Here is a 15898-nt window from a genome sequence, read left to right on the forward strand (position 1 = left end):
TATAAAATAGGAAAAATAAGGAAAAACCCCTTGAATGAGTAGGTGTGTCCAAACTGTTAGGAAAAAACTGTAGATCTATAGTTATTTATCTCTAACTAGTTTCCACCTTTATGAAGAGGGGTCCCTCGGACACATTTCCACCCAGAAGGCATTTCACCGGTCGTTAAAGACACATTGAATAGGTCTGCTAGAGGACCCAGTTTAACATCAGCAGTCCCATACATGTGGGTTCCAGTCCATCTAGACCTCAGTTGATATTGACCTCATAGAGGACATCAGACATTCATCGTTGGTGGAATTGTGGGTGAAATTGTTATTTGAGGTTCCAGATGTTCTAATAGATGAGACGTGCTGATTAAAACATAAGCTATATCTGCTGGCTCCCGAATAACACGGTCATTTAGGAATAATTGGAGAACAAAACAATATTAACAACCACACAACAACAACAACACAAAAAGATATCTCTGGTCAACCAGCTTCCTGCTAACATAACGTAGGCCTACCCATTAAGGACAACAGAGCTGCAGTGTTTATAGCATAGCATAACATAGGCGTAGCTATGAAGGACAACAGAGCTGCAGTGTTTATAGCATAGCATAACATAGGCGTAGCTATGAAGGACAACAGAGCTGCAGTGTTTATAGCATAGCATAACATAGGCGTAGCTATGAAGGACAACAGAGCTGCAGTGTTTATAGCATAGCATAACATAGGCGTAGCTATGAAGGACAGAGAGTGTCTGAAGCATAGCATAACATAACTAGAGGATGTAAAAATGGCTAGTAACTGACCTTCCTTGATCATTTGGACCCAGATATTCCTTCTCTCAGAGCTGGGAGCGAACACGTAGAGAGTCCCGGAGTCATACACCACCTAGCGGAGAGAACGAATATCTGGCGTCGTATTGGCAGTAAAATGTAACGCATCATAATGTTGTTGTCGACGTGGAAGATTGAGGGAACAGGAAACCGCACACAGCTCTTGATAGGATCACTGATCTTTAATAAGCGTTGCGTATCCGCCTCACGGCCTTCGTCAGAGCGTTTTTTTCAGTTAAAAAAAAAGTTGTACAAATGTTGTTGTTTTTTTACCAAAAAGCTCTGACGAAGGCCGTGAGGTGGATACGTAACGCTTATTAAAGATCAGTGATCCTATCAAGAGCTGTGTGCGGTTTCCTGTTCCCTCATGTTGTTCAACTGTTACCAGGCACCTGCTAAAAAGATAGCTCAGATGTGCTCGTGCCTTTTGAATGTTGAACATGGAAGTCTGACAAACTATCTCTTTAAATTTCTCAATATTGATCAATCAACCGATCAATCTCACTTGGAAGGGGTATTTGTTCTGACAGGGTATGACTCTTCCTTCATTCTTCACGATCTCCACACACCTGACTTTCTGCAGGTCGATGGATCCCTTCTTAAACTTCTTCTGTTAACAACGAACAGAGAGACAGAAGGACAGAACACAGTAAGGTATTGGACAGCAGAGAGACAGAACACAGTAAGGTATTGGACAGCAGAGAGACTGAAGGACAGAACACAGTAAGGTATTGGACAGCAGAGAGACAGAACACATTAAGGTATTGGACAGCAGAGAGACAGAACACAGTAAGGTATTGGACAGCAGAGAGACTGAAGGACAGAACACAGTAAGGCATTGGACAGCAGAGAGACAGAACACAGTAAGGTATTGGACAGCAGAGAGACAGAACACAGTAAGGTATTGGACAGCAGAGAGACAGAAGACAGTAAGGTATTGGACAGCAGAGAGACAGAACACAGTAAGGTATTGGACAGCAGAGAGACAGAAGGAGAGAACACAGTAAGGTATTGGACAGCAGAGAGACAGAACACTGTAAGGTATTGGACAGCAGAGAGACAGAAGACAGTAAGGTATTGGACAGCAGAGAGACAGAACACAGTAAGGTATTGGACAGCAGAGAGACAGAACACAGTAAGGTATTGGACAGCAGAGAGACAGAACACAGTAAGGTATTGGACAGCAGAGAGACAGAAGGAGAGAACACAGTAAGGTATTGGACAGCAGAGAGACAGAACACTGTAAGGTATTGGACAGCAGAGAGACAGAAGGAGAGAACACAGTAAGGTATTGGACAGCAGAGAGACAGAACACAGTAAGGTATTGGACAGCAGAGAGACAGAACACAGTAAGGTATTGGACAGCAGAGAGACAGAACACAGTAAGGTATTGGACAGCAGAGAGACAGAACACAGTAAGGTATTGGACAGCAGAGAGACAGAACACAGTAAGGTATTGGACAGCAGAGAGACTGAAGGACAGAACACAGTAAGGTATTGGACAGCAGAGAGACAGAACACTGTAAGGTATTGGACAGCAGAGAGACAGAACACAGTAAGGTATTGGACAGCAGAGAGACAGAACACAGTAAGGTATTGGACAGCAGAGTGACTGAAGGACAGAACACAGTAAGGCATTGGACAGCAGAGAGACAGAATACAGTAAGGTATTGGACAGCAGAGAGACAGAAGGACAGAACACAGTAAGGTATTGGACAGCAGAGAGACAGAAGGACAGAACACAGTAAGGTATTGGACAGCAGAGAGACAGAACACAGTAAGGTATTGGACAACAGAGAGACAGAACACAGTAAGGTATTGGACAACAGAGAGACAGAACACAGTAAGGTATTGGACAGCAGAGAGACAGAACACAGTAAGGTATTGGACAGCAGAGAGACAGAACACAGTAAGGTATTGGACAGCAGAGAGACAGAACACAGTAAGGTATTGGACAGCAGAGAGACAGAACACAGTAAGGTATTGGACAGCAGAGAGACAGAACACAGTAAGGTATTGGACAGCAGAGAGACAGAACACAGTAAGGTATTGGACAGCAGAGAGACAGAACACAGTAAGGTATTGGACAGCAGAGAGACAGAACACAGTAAGGTATTGGACAGCAGAGAGACAGAACACAGTAAGGTATTGGACAGCAGAGAGACAGAACACAGTAAGGTATTGGACAGCAGAGAGACAGAAGGAGAGAACACAGTAAGGCATTGGACAGCAGAGAGACAGAAGGAGAGAACACAGTAAGGCATTGGACAGCAGAGAGACAGAAGGAGAGAACACAGTAAGGTATTGGACAGCAGAGAGACAGAACACAGTAAGGTATTGGACAGCAGAGAGACAGAACACAGTAAGGTATTGGACAGCAGAGAGACAGAACACAGTAAGGTATTGGACAGCAGAGTCAGAACACAGTAAGGTATTGGACAGCAGAGAGACAGAACACAGTAAGGTATTGGACAGCAGAGAGACCGAAGGACAGAACACAGTAAGGTATTGGACAGCAGAGAGACAGAACACAGTAAGGTATTGGACAGCAGAGAGACAGAACACAGTAAGGTATTGGACAGCAGAGAGACAGAACACAGTAAGGTATTGGACAGCAGAGAGACAGAACACAGTAAGGTATTGGACAGCAGAGAGACAGAACACAGTAAGGTATTGGACAGCAGAGAGACAGAACACAGTAAGGTATTGGACAGCAGAGAGACAGAAGGAGAGAACACAGTAAGGCATTGGACAGCAGAGAGACAGAAGGAGAGAACACAGTAAGGCATTGGACAGCAGAGAGACAGAAGGAGAGAACACAGTAAGGTATTGGACAGCAGAGAGACAGAACACAGTAAGGTATTGGACAGCAGAGTCAGAACACAGTAAGGTATTGGACAGCAGAGAGACAGAAGGACAGAACACAGTAAGGTATTGGACAGCAGAGAGACAGAACACAGTAAGGTATTGGACAGCAGAGAGACAGAACACAGTAAGGTATTGGACAGCAGAGACACAGAAGGACAGAACAAAGGACATAGGACCAGCCTGATTAGAGAGATAAAGGACATAGGACCAGCCTGATTAGAGAGATAAAGGACATAGAACCAGTCTGATTAGAGAGATAAAGGACATAGGACCAGCCTGATTAGAGAGATAAAGGACATAGGACCAGCCTGATTAGAGAGATAAAGGACATAGGACCAGCCTGATTAGAGAGATAAAGGACATAGGACCAGCCTGATTAGAGAGATAAAGGACATAGGACCAGCCTGATTAGAGAGATAAAGGACATAGGACCAGCCTGATTAGAGAGATAAAGGACATAGGACCAGTCTGATTAGAGAGATAAAGGACATAGGACCAGTCTGATTAGAGAGATAAAGGACATAGGACCAGCCTGATTAGAGAGATAAAGGACATAGGACCAGCCTGATTAGAGAGATAAAGGACATAGGACCAGTCTGATTAGAGAGATAAAGGACATAGGACCAGTCTGATTAGAGAGATAAAGGACATAGGACCAGCCTGATTAGAGAGATAAAGGACATAGGACCAGCCTGATTAGAGAGATAAAGGACATAGGACCAGTCTGATTAGAGAGATAAAGGACATAGGACCAGCCTGATTAGAGAGATAAAGGACATAGGACCAGCCTGATTAGAGAGATAAAGGACATAGGACCAGTCTGATTAGAGAGATAAAGGACATAGGACCAGCCTGATTAGAGAGATAAAGGATATAGGAGCAGTCCATACATAACCATGCCTCCTTCGTATAGGGAAAGGTATGTGTCTGCCAGTCTCACCTCTGCTCTGAACTCATAGTATGTGAGCTTGGTCTTGGTGAGGACGAACACTCTCTCCTTGTAGTTCAGTGGTGACGTTAACCTCTTCTGCTGAGACCGCTTCATCAGGGTCTCCTCCAATAGCGGGTCAGCACTCATCTCGGCCCCGCCCACTCCCTCCACCCTGCCATCTAATACTGACTGGACCCACCCGGACGGGAGAGAATAGGAGAGAATAGTTGGTTACTATATGAAGGTGTGTTATCATGTTGTCAGTATGTCTCCATGTGTGTTATCTGCCTGAAAACAACCCCAGGCTGTGAAATCAGCTAAGAAGTCATCTGATATAGTGGTGCAATCAGCAGAAAATCTCTCTTTCACAAAATAAACATTAAATCCTTTAATACCCTTTATAGATCATATACAGTACCAGACAAAAGGTTGAACACACCTACTCATTCAAAGGGTTTATCCACTATTTTTACTATTTTTAAACCAGATGGGATGGCGTATTGCTGCAGAATGCTGTGGTAGTCAAGTGTGTCTTGAATTCTAAATAAATCACAGACAGTGTCACCAGTAAAGCACACCCACACCATCACACCTCCTCCTCCATGCTTCACGGTGCGAACCAGACATGCAGAGATCATCCGTTCACCTACTATGCGCCTCACAAAGACAAGGCGGTTGAAACCAAAAATATCACATTTGGACTCGTCAGACCAAAGTTCAGATTTCCACCAGTCTAATGTCCATTGCTCGTGTTTCTTGGCCCAAGCAAGTCTCTTCTTATTGGTGTCCTTTAGTACTGGTTTCAATGCAGCAATTTGACCATGAAGGTCTGATCCACGCAGTCTCCTCTGAACAGTTGATGTTGAGATGAGTCTGTTACTTGAACTCTGTGAAGCATTTATTTGGGCTACAGTTTCTGAGGCTGATAACTGTAATGAATTTATCCTCTGCAGCAGAGGTAACTCTGGGTCTTCCTTTCCTGTGCCAGTCGTCATGAGAGCCAGTTTCATCATAGCGCTTGATGGTTTTTGCAACTGCACTTGAAGAATCTTTAAAAGTTGTTGAAATTTTCCGCATTGACTGATCTTCATATCTTAAAGCAATGATTGACTGTCGTTTCTCTTTGAGCAGTTCTTGCCATAATATGGACTTGGTATTTTACCAAATAGGGCTATCTTCTGTATACCACACATACCTTGTCACAACACAACTGATTGGCTCGAAAACATTTAGAAAAATAAAATAAACACACAAACACATACACATACAGTGGGGCAAAAAATAATTTAGTCAGCCACCAATTGTGCAAGTTCTCCCACTTAAAAAGATGAGAGAGGCCTGTAATTTTCATCATAGGTACACTTCAACTATGACAGACAAAATGAGGAAAGAAAATCCAGAAAATCACATTGTAGGATTTTTGATGAATTTATTTGCAAATTATGGTGGAAAATAAGTATTTGGTCACCTACAAACAAGCAAGATTTCTGTCTCTCACAGACTTGTAACTTCTTCTTTAAGAGGCTCCTCTGTCCTCCACTCGTTACCTGTATTAATGGCACCTGTTTGAACTTGTTATCAGTATAAAAGACACCTGTCCACAACCCCAAACAGTCACACTCCAAACTCCACTATGGCCAAGACCAAAGAGCTGTCAAAGGACACCAGAAACAAAATTGTAGACCTGCACCAGGCTAGGAAGACTGAATCTGCAATAGGTGAGCAGCTTGGTTTGAAGAAATCAACTGTGGGAGCAATTATTAGGAAATGGAAGACATACAAGACCACTGGTAATCTCCCTCGATCTGGGGCTCCACGCAAGATCTCACCCCGTGGGGTCAAAATGATCACAAGAACGGTGAGCAAAAATCCCAGAACCACACAGGGGGACCTAGTGAATGACCTGCAGAGAGCTGGGACCAAAGTAACAAAGCCTACCATCAGTAACACATTACGCCGCCAGGGACTCAAATCCTGCAGTGCCAGACTTGTCCCCTTGCTTAAGCCAGTACATGTCCAGGCCCGTCTGAAGTTTGCTAGAGAGCATTTGGATGCTCCAGAAGAAGATTGGGAGAATGTCATATGGTCAGATGAAATCAAAATATAACTTTTTGGTAAAAACTCAACTCATCATGTTTGGAGGACAAAGAATGCTGACTTGCATCCAAAGAACACCATACCTACTGTGAAGCATGGGGGTGGAAACATCATGCTTTGGGGCCAAAACATCATGCTTTGGAGGAATGGCCCAAATACCAGCAACAGTGTGTGAAAACCTTGTGAAGACTTACAGAAAACGTTTGACCTCTGTCATTGCCAATGTAACGGATGTGAAACGGCTAGCTTAGTTAGCGGTGCGCGCTAAATAGCGTTTCAATCAGTGACGTCACTTGCTCTGAGACCTTGAAGTAGTAGTTCCCCTTGCCCTGCAAGGGCCGTGGCTTTTGTGGAGCGATGGGTAACGATGCTTCCAGGGTGTCAGTTGTGTGCAGAGCGTCCCTGGGTCGCGCCCGGGTATGGGCGAGGGGACGGTGTAAAATTATACTGTTACACCAACAAAGGGTATATAACAAAGTATTGAGATAAACTTTTGTTATTGACCAAATACTTATTCTCCACCATAATTTGCAAATAAATTAACTTTAAAATCCTACAATGTGATTTCTTGGATTTTTTTTTCTCATTTTGTCTGTCATAGTTGAAGTGTACCCATGATGAAAATTACAGGCCTCTCTCATCTTTTTAAGTGGGAGAACTTGCACAATTGGTGGCTGACTAAATACTTTTTTGCCCCACTGTACGTACACACACACACACACACACACACACACACACACACACAGAGATACACATACACACACACACACACACACACACTGGGCAGATTGGAAGAAAAAAAAACATATTGTGTCTGAATCTTCCTCTGGAGTAACGGACATTCTGAGGTAATAAATTCATAACCATCGTTCTCTGGAATAACGGACATTCTGAGGTAATAAATTCATAACCATCTTCCTCTGGAATAACGGACATTCTGAGGTAATAAATTCATAACCATCGTTCTCTGGAATAACGGACATTCTGAGGTAATAAATTCATAACCATCGTTCTCTGGAATAACGGACATTCTGAGGTAATAAATTCATAACCATCTTCCTCTGGAATAACGGACATTCTGAGGTAATAAATTCATAACCATCCTTCTCTGGAATAACGGACATTCTGAGGTAATAAATTCATAACCATCTTCCTCCGGAATAACGGACGTTCTGAGGTAATAAATTCATAACCATCGTTCTCTGGAATAACGGACATTCTGAGGTAATAAATTCATAACCATCTTCTGCTGGAATAACGGACATTCTGAGGTAATAAATTCATAACCATCGTTCTCTGGAACCATCGTTCTCTGGAATAACGGACATTCTGAGGTAATAAATTCATAACCATCTTCCGCTGGAATAACGGACATTCTGAGGTAATAAATTCATAACCATCGTTCTCTGGAATAACGGACATTCTGAGGTAATAAATTCATAACCATCGTTCTCTGGAGTAACAGACATTCTGAGGTAATAAATTCATAACCATCGTTTTCTGGAATAACGGACATTCTGAGGTAATAAATTCATAACCATCGTTCTCTGGAATAACGGACATTCTGAGGTAATAAATTCATAACCATCGTTCTCTGGAATAACGGACATTCTGATGTAATAAATTCATAACCATCTTCCGCTGGAATAACGGACATTCTGAGGTAATAAATTCATAACCATCATTCTCTGGAATAACGGACATTCTGATGTAATAAATTCATAACCATCTTCCTCTGGAATAACGGACATTCTGAGGTAATAAATTCATAACCATCGTTCTCTGGAATAACGGACATTCTGAGGTAATAAATTCATAACCATCGCCAAAACATCATTCTCTGGAATAACGGACATTCTGAGGTAATAAATTCATAACCATCGTTCTCTGGAATAACGGACATTCTGAGGTAATAAATTCATAACCATCGTTCTCTGGAATAACGGACATTCTGAGGTAATAAATTCATAACCATCGTTCTCTGGAATAACGGACATTCTGAGGTAATAAATTCATAACCATCTTCCTCTGGAATAACGGACATTCTGAGGTAATAAATTCATAACCATCTTCCTCTGGAATAACGGACATTCTGAGGTAATAAATTCATAACCATCTTCCTCTGGAATAACGGACATTCTGAGGTAATAAATTCATAACCATCGTTCTCTGGAATAACGGACATTCTGAGGTAATAAATTCATAACCATCGTTCTCTGGAATAACGGACATTCTGAGGTAATAAATTCATAACCATCTTCCTCTGGAATAACGGACATTCTGAGGTAATAAATTCATAACCATCTTCTGCTGGAATAACGGACATTCTGAGGTAATAAATTCATAACCATCGTTCTCTGGAACCATCGTTCTCTGGAATAACGGACATTCTGAGGTAATAAATTCATAACCATCTTCCTCTGGAATAACGGACATTCTGAGGTAATAAATTCATAACCATCGTTCTCTGGAATAACGGACATTCTGAGGTAATAAATTCATAACCATCGTTCTCTGGAGTAACGGACATTCTGAGGTAATAAATTCATAACCATCTTCCTCTGGAATAACGGACATTCTGAGGTAATAAATTCATAACCATCGTTCTCTGGAATAACGGACATTCTGAGGTAATAAATTCATAACCATCGTTCTCTGGAATAACGGACATTCTGAGGTAATAAATTCATAACCATCTTCCTCTGGAATAACGGACATTCTGAGGTAATAAATTCATAACCATCGTTCTCTGGAATAACGGACATTCTGAGGTAATAAATTCATAACCATCTTCCTCCGGAATAACGGACGTTCTGAGGTAATAAATTCATAACCATCGTTCTCTGGAATAACGGACATTCTGAGGTAATAAATTCATAACCATCTTCTGCTGGAATAACGGACATTCTGAGGTAATAAATTCATAACCATCGTTCTCTGGAACCATCGTTCTCTGGAATAACGGACATTCTGAGGTAATAAATTCATAACCATCTTCCGCTGGAATAACGGACATTCTGAGGTAATAAATTCATAACCATCGTTCTCTGGAATAACGGACATTCTGAGGTAATAAATTCATAACCATCGTTCTCTGGAGTAACAGACATTCTGAGGTAATAAATTCATAACCATCGTTTTCTGGAATAACGGACATTCTGAGGTAATAAATTCATAACCATCGTTCTCTGGAATAACGGACATTCTGAGGTAATAAATTCATAACCATCGTTCTCTGGAATAACGGACATTCTGATGTAATAAATTCATAACCATCTTCCGCTGGAATAACGGACATTCTGAGGTAATAAATTCATAACCATCGTTCTCTGGAATAACGGACATTCTGAGGTAATAAATTCATAACCATCATTCTCTGGAATAACGGACATTCTGATGTAATAAATTCATAACCATCTTCCTCTGGAATAACGGACATTCTGAGGTAATAAATTCATAACCATCGTTCTCTGGAATAACGGACATTCTGAGGTAATAAATTCATAACCATCGTTCTCTGGAATAACGGACATTCTGAGGTAATAAATTCATAACCATCGTTCTCTGGAATAACGGACATTCTGAGGTAATAAATTCATAACCATCGTTCTCTGGAATAACGGACATTCTGAGGTAATAAATTCATAACCATCTTCCTCTGGAATAACGGACATTCTGAGGTAATAAATTCATAACCATCGTTCTCTGGAATAACGGACATTCTGAGGTAATAAATTCATAACCATCTTCCTCTGGAATAACGGACATTCTGAGGTAATAAATTCATAACCATCTTCCGCTGGAATAACGGACATTCTGAGGTAATAAATTCATAACCATCGTTCTCTGGAATAACGGACATTCTGAGGTAATAAATTCATAACCATCTTCCTCTGGAATAACGGACATTCTGAGGTAATAAATTCATAACCATCGTTCTCTGGAATAACGGACATTCTGAGGTAATAAATTCATAACCATCGTTCTCTGGAATAACGGACATTCTGAGGTAATAAATTCATAACCATCGTTCTCTGGAATAACGGACATTCTGAGGTAATAAATTCATAACCATCGTTCTCTGGAATAACGGACATTCTGAGGTAATAAATTCATAACCATCTTCCTCTGGAATAACGGACATTCTGAGGTAATAAATTCATAACCATCGTTCTCTGGAATAACGGACATTCTGAGGTAATAAATTCATAACCATCTTCCTCTGGAATAACGGACATTCTGAGGTAATAAATTCATAACCATCTTCCTCTGGAATAACGGACATTCTGAGGTAATAAATTCATAACCATCGTTCTCTGGAATAACGGACATTCTGAGGTAATAAATTCATAACCATCGTTCTCTGGAATAACGGACATTCTGAGGTAATAAATTCATTACCATCGTTCTCTCGAATAACGGACATTCTGAGGTAATAAATTCATAACCATCTTCCTCTGGAATAACGGACATTCTGAGGTAATAAATTCATAACCATCTTCCTCTGGAATAACGGACATTCTGAGGTAATAAATTCATAACCATCTTCCTCTGGAATAACGGACATTCTGAGGTAATAAATTCATAACCATCGTTCTCTGGAATAACGGACATTCTGAGGTAATAAATTCATAACCATCTTCCTCTGGAATAACGGACATTCTGAGGTAATAAATTCATAACCATCGTTCTCTGGAATAACGGACATTCTGAGGTAATAAATTCATAACCATCGTTCTCCAGTAATACTAGTCCCGTGTGAATTAAGGCTATAGCCTTAAAAATAACTCCTGCAGAATGAAGCATTTCTTACAGCAAAATGATGGACTTGGGAACAGGAGAGGAGAAATAGGATTTCTTTCTTTCTGTATCTTAAGAGAATGAAATGCTCAGTTAGATACGATCTGTAGACGTGCTGTGTTTATCAGCATCATAAAAGCTGATAGTATTTCAACCAGTTCGATTCCCGAACTGAAATATTTTGAGAAACACGTTAAAGCTGTGAAAACGAACCCCTTTTTCCTTCCAAACAGTCGACCTGATGTCATTTGGAATTTTTTTTTATCAGAACACCTATCCAGTTAGCTTTTTTTTGTTGCTTTACTGTATTTTCTACCCGGTCCCTAAACGTCTTTGCTCCGTGAAAGATGACAGGAAAAAAACTTCACCGATGTCAACAAGACTGAAGCATTCATTCTATCTAATCTATGACATTATTCTGTTGAGCAGGAGTTCATCTAGTCTTCTCGGGCAACATATAACAGAAGGGAAGCTGCATGTATCTAATTATAGACAAGTTGACTAAACAAATAGCCTACCAAAGTATCGGAAATTATAAGCGGAAATATATCTACATCCGGCAAAACTAAATCCTGCAGCCCCCTGTCTAAAAAACCCGTTATGTAGTCTTTAAATGTAGCCTATAGCGCAATATCTATATTTGCGGTTTATGACATAGTCGGGCGGGTGAACAAACTGCCCCTTGCACTTGTAATTCATGAACCTCCCACAGTGGCGAATTCTCTAATTGACGTCATAGAGCTAGATAGAGGACTCCTCTTCGTATCTGTGCCACTACAGCGTCTGTGACAGCCTCGATGGCGATTACCATTCTGTCTCCATTTTAGAGTAGGCTGATTGCGCCAAACTCATTGGAATACCCACTCAGTTGACTATTTTAAAAAAATGGTGGTTGTCCTCAATGGTAACGTAGACTAAAATAGGAAACTCATTGGAATACCCACTCAGTTGACTATTTAAAAAAAATGGTGGTTGTCCTCAATGGTAACGTAGACTAAAATAGGTTATATCCGGGATGAGTCCTCCGTCTATCTCTATGATGGACATTAAATAGATCCCCACAGGATACTTCGTTCCGTTCACTTCGAGACAGACAGGTAGCCTACATAAAACACACATGCGCCTTATGTAGCCCCGGTAGGTAGGCAGGCGATATATCTCTGCCGCTCAACTCGGCCAAACATCGCTCTGTTATGTTGACATCTCGTTTGCTGTAACGAGAGAAAGTGGCCAGTAGATAGAACCGCAGTTTCTACGAAACACGTACATTTGCATAAAATGCAATTAGTTGTATCCTACATGTCCAAGATTTTACTGACTGTCACATTGTCGCCAGCAGAACCAGGAAGTGACAGACAGACAGACCTGCCGCAGCTTGGATGGGGTGCAGTAATAAGGAAGTAACCTACAGTAGTGAAGACTAAATATATATATATATATATATATATATATATATATATATACTACATGACTAAAAGGACACATGCTGTGGAACATCTCATTCCAAAATCATGGGTATTAATATTGAGTTGGACCCCTCCCCCCCTCTTTGCTGCTATAACAGCCTCCACTCTTCTAGGAAGACTTTCCATTAGATGTTGGAACATTGCTGCTATAACAGCCTCCACTCTTTTGGGAAGGCTTTCCACTAGATGTTGGCACATTGCTGCTATAACAGCCTCCACTCTTCTGGGAAGGCTTTCCACTAGATGTTGGAACATTGCTGCTATAACAGCCTCCACTCTTTTGGGAAGGCTTTCCACTAGATGTTGGAACATTTCTGCTATAACAGCCTCCACTCTTCTGGGAAGGCTTTCCACTAGATGTTGGAACATTGCTGCTATAACAAACAGCCTCCACTCTTCTGGGAAGGCTTTCCACTAGATGTTGGAACATTGCTGCTATAACAGCCTCCACTCTTTTGGGAAGGCTTTCCACTAGATGTTGGAACATTTCTGCTATAACAGCCTCCACTCTTCTGGGAAGGCTTTCCACTAGATGTTGGAACATTGCTGCTATAACAGCCTCCACTCTTTTGGGAAGGCTTTCCACTAGATGTTGGAACATTGCTGCTATAACAGCCTCCACTCTTCTGGGAAGGCTTTCCAGAAGATGTAGGAACATTGCTGCTATAGCAGCCTCCACTCTTCTGGGAAGGCTTTCCACTAGATGTAGGAACATTTCTGCTATAACAGCCTCCACTCTTCTGGGAAGGCTTTCCACTAGATGTTGGCACATTGCTGCTATAACAGCCTCCACTCTTCTGGGAAGGCTTTCCACTAGATGTTGGAACATTGCTGCTACAACAGCCTCCACTCTTCTAGGAAGGCTTTCCACTAGATGTTGGAACATTGCTGCTATAACAGCCTCCACTCTTCTAGGAAGACTTTCCACTAGATGTTGGAACATTGCTGCTATAACAGCCTCCACTCTTCTGGGAAGGCTTTCCACTAGATGTTGGAACATTGCTGCTATAACAGCCTCCACTCTTCTGGGAAGGCTTTCCACTAGATGTTGGAACATTGCTGCTATAACAGCCTCCACTCTTCTGGGAAGGCTTTCCACTAGATGTAGGAACATTGCTGCTATAACAGCCTCCACTCTTCTGGGAAGGCGTTCCACTAGATGCTGGAACATTGCTGCTACAACAGCCTCCACTCTTCTGGGAAGGCTTTCCACTAGATGTAGGAACATTGCTGTGGGGACTTGCTCCATTCACCCGCAAGAGCATTAGTGAGGTCGGGCACTGATGTTGGGAGATTAGGCTCGTAGTCGGTGTTCCAATTCATCCCAAAGGTGTTTGATGGGGTTGAGGTCAGGGCTCTGTGCAGTCCAGTCTAGTTCTTCCACACTAGTTTCGACAAACCATTTCTGAATGGACCTCGCTTTTTGAATGGGGACATTGTCATGCTGAAACAGGAAAGGGCCTTCCCCAAACTGTTGCAACAAAGTTGGAAGACCATAATCGTCATTGTGTGCTGTAGCGTTAAAATTTTCCTTCACTGGAACTAAGGGTCCGAACCATTATTCCTTCTCCACCAAACTTTACAGTTGCCACTATGCATTGGGGCAGGTAGAATTCTCCATGGATCCGCCAAACCCAGATTCGTCCGTTGGTCTGCCAGATGGTGAAGCGTGATTCATCCCTCCAGAGAACAAGTCCAATGGCGGTGAGCCGACGCTTGGCATTGTGAATGGTGATCTTAGGCTTGTGTGCAGCTGCTCGGCCATGGAAGCCCATTTCATGAAGCTCCCGACTAACAGTTATTGTGCTGACGTTGCTTCCAGAGGCAGTTTAGGACTCGGAACTCTGTTGCAACCGAGGACAGACGATTTTTACGCGCTTCAGCACTCGGTGGTCCTGTTCTGTGAGCTTGTGTGGCCTACCACTTCGCTGCTGAGCCGTTGTTGCTCCTAGTTGCTCCTTGTTGCTCCGTTTCCACTTCACAATAACAGCACTTACAGTTGACCGGGGGGCAGCTCTAGCAGGGCAGAAATTTAACGAACTGACTTGATGGAAAGGTGGCATCCTATGACGGTGCCATGTTGAAAGTCGCTAAGCTCTTCAGTAAGGCCCATTCTACTGACAATGTTTGTCGATTTTATACACCTGTCAGCAACGGGTGAGGCTGAAATAGATGAATCCACTAATTTGAAGGGGTGTCCACGTACTTCTGTATATATATATTGTATACACTACCATACAAAAGTTAGGGGTCACTTCGAAATTCCTTGTTTTTGAAAGAAAAACACATTTTTTGTCCATTAAAATAACATCAAATTGATCAGAAATACAGTGTAGACATTGTTAATGTTGTAAATCACTGTTGTTGCTGGAAACGGCAGATTTTTAATGGAATATCTACCTACAGTGGGGTGACCAAGTATTCAATATACTGCCGATTTTGCAGGTTTTCCCACTTACAAAGCATGTAGAGGTCTGTAATTCTTATCATAGATACACTTCAACTATGAGAGACGGAATCTAAAGAGAGAGGGGATGAATGTGTGTGAGTGAGTGTGTGTGGGGATGTGTGTGTGTGTGTGGATGTGGATGTGTATGTGAGTGGTGTGTGTGTGTGTATGTGAGTGTGAGTGTAAGTGTGTGTGGTGTTTGTGTGTGTGTGTGTATGTGAGTGTGAGTGTAAGTGTGTGTGTGTGTGTGTGTGTGTGTGTGTGTGTGTGTGTGTGTGTGTGTGTGTGTGTGTGTGTGTGTGTGTGTGTGTGTGTGTGTGTGTGTGTGTGTGTGTGTGTGTGCGTGTGTGTAGTTGGTGAACAGCAGCCCTGCTGTGGTTTAGCTGACGCCACCTTCACTTCCTCTCTTTCTCCTCCTCCTACTCCTCTTCTCTCTATCTTTCTTCTGTCTTCTCCTCCTCGGGAC

General features: G+C 42.0%; 1 protein-coding gene across 1 annotated transcript in view; it reads right to left on the bottom strand.

Annotated features, from left to right (window-relative positions):
- Positions 1–4805, bottom strand: part of LOC135516507 (tyrosine-protein kinase Tec-like) — a 55596-nt gene extending 50791 nt beyond the window's left edge. The window contains 3 exon segments of the mRNA XM_064940855.1: positions 795–876; positions 1327–1431; positions 4630–4805. Of these exon segments, the coding sequence (XP_064796927.1) occupies positions 795–876; positions 1327–1431; positions 4630–4767 (325 nt within the window). The 5' untranslated portion in view covers positions 4768–4805.
- Positions 4806–15898: the final 11093 nt, after the last annotated feature.

Source organism: Oncorhynchus masou, chromosome 27 (genome assembly GCF_036934945.1).
Source record: "Oncorhynchus masou masou isolate Uvic2021 chromosome 27, UVic_Omas_1.1, whole genome shotgun sequence".
In the NCBI taxonomy this organism is placed as follows: Eukaryota; Metazoa; Chordata; class Actinopteri; order Salmoniformes; family Salmonidae; genus Oncorhynchus; species Oncorhynchus masou.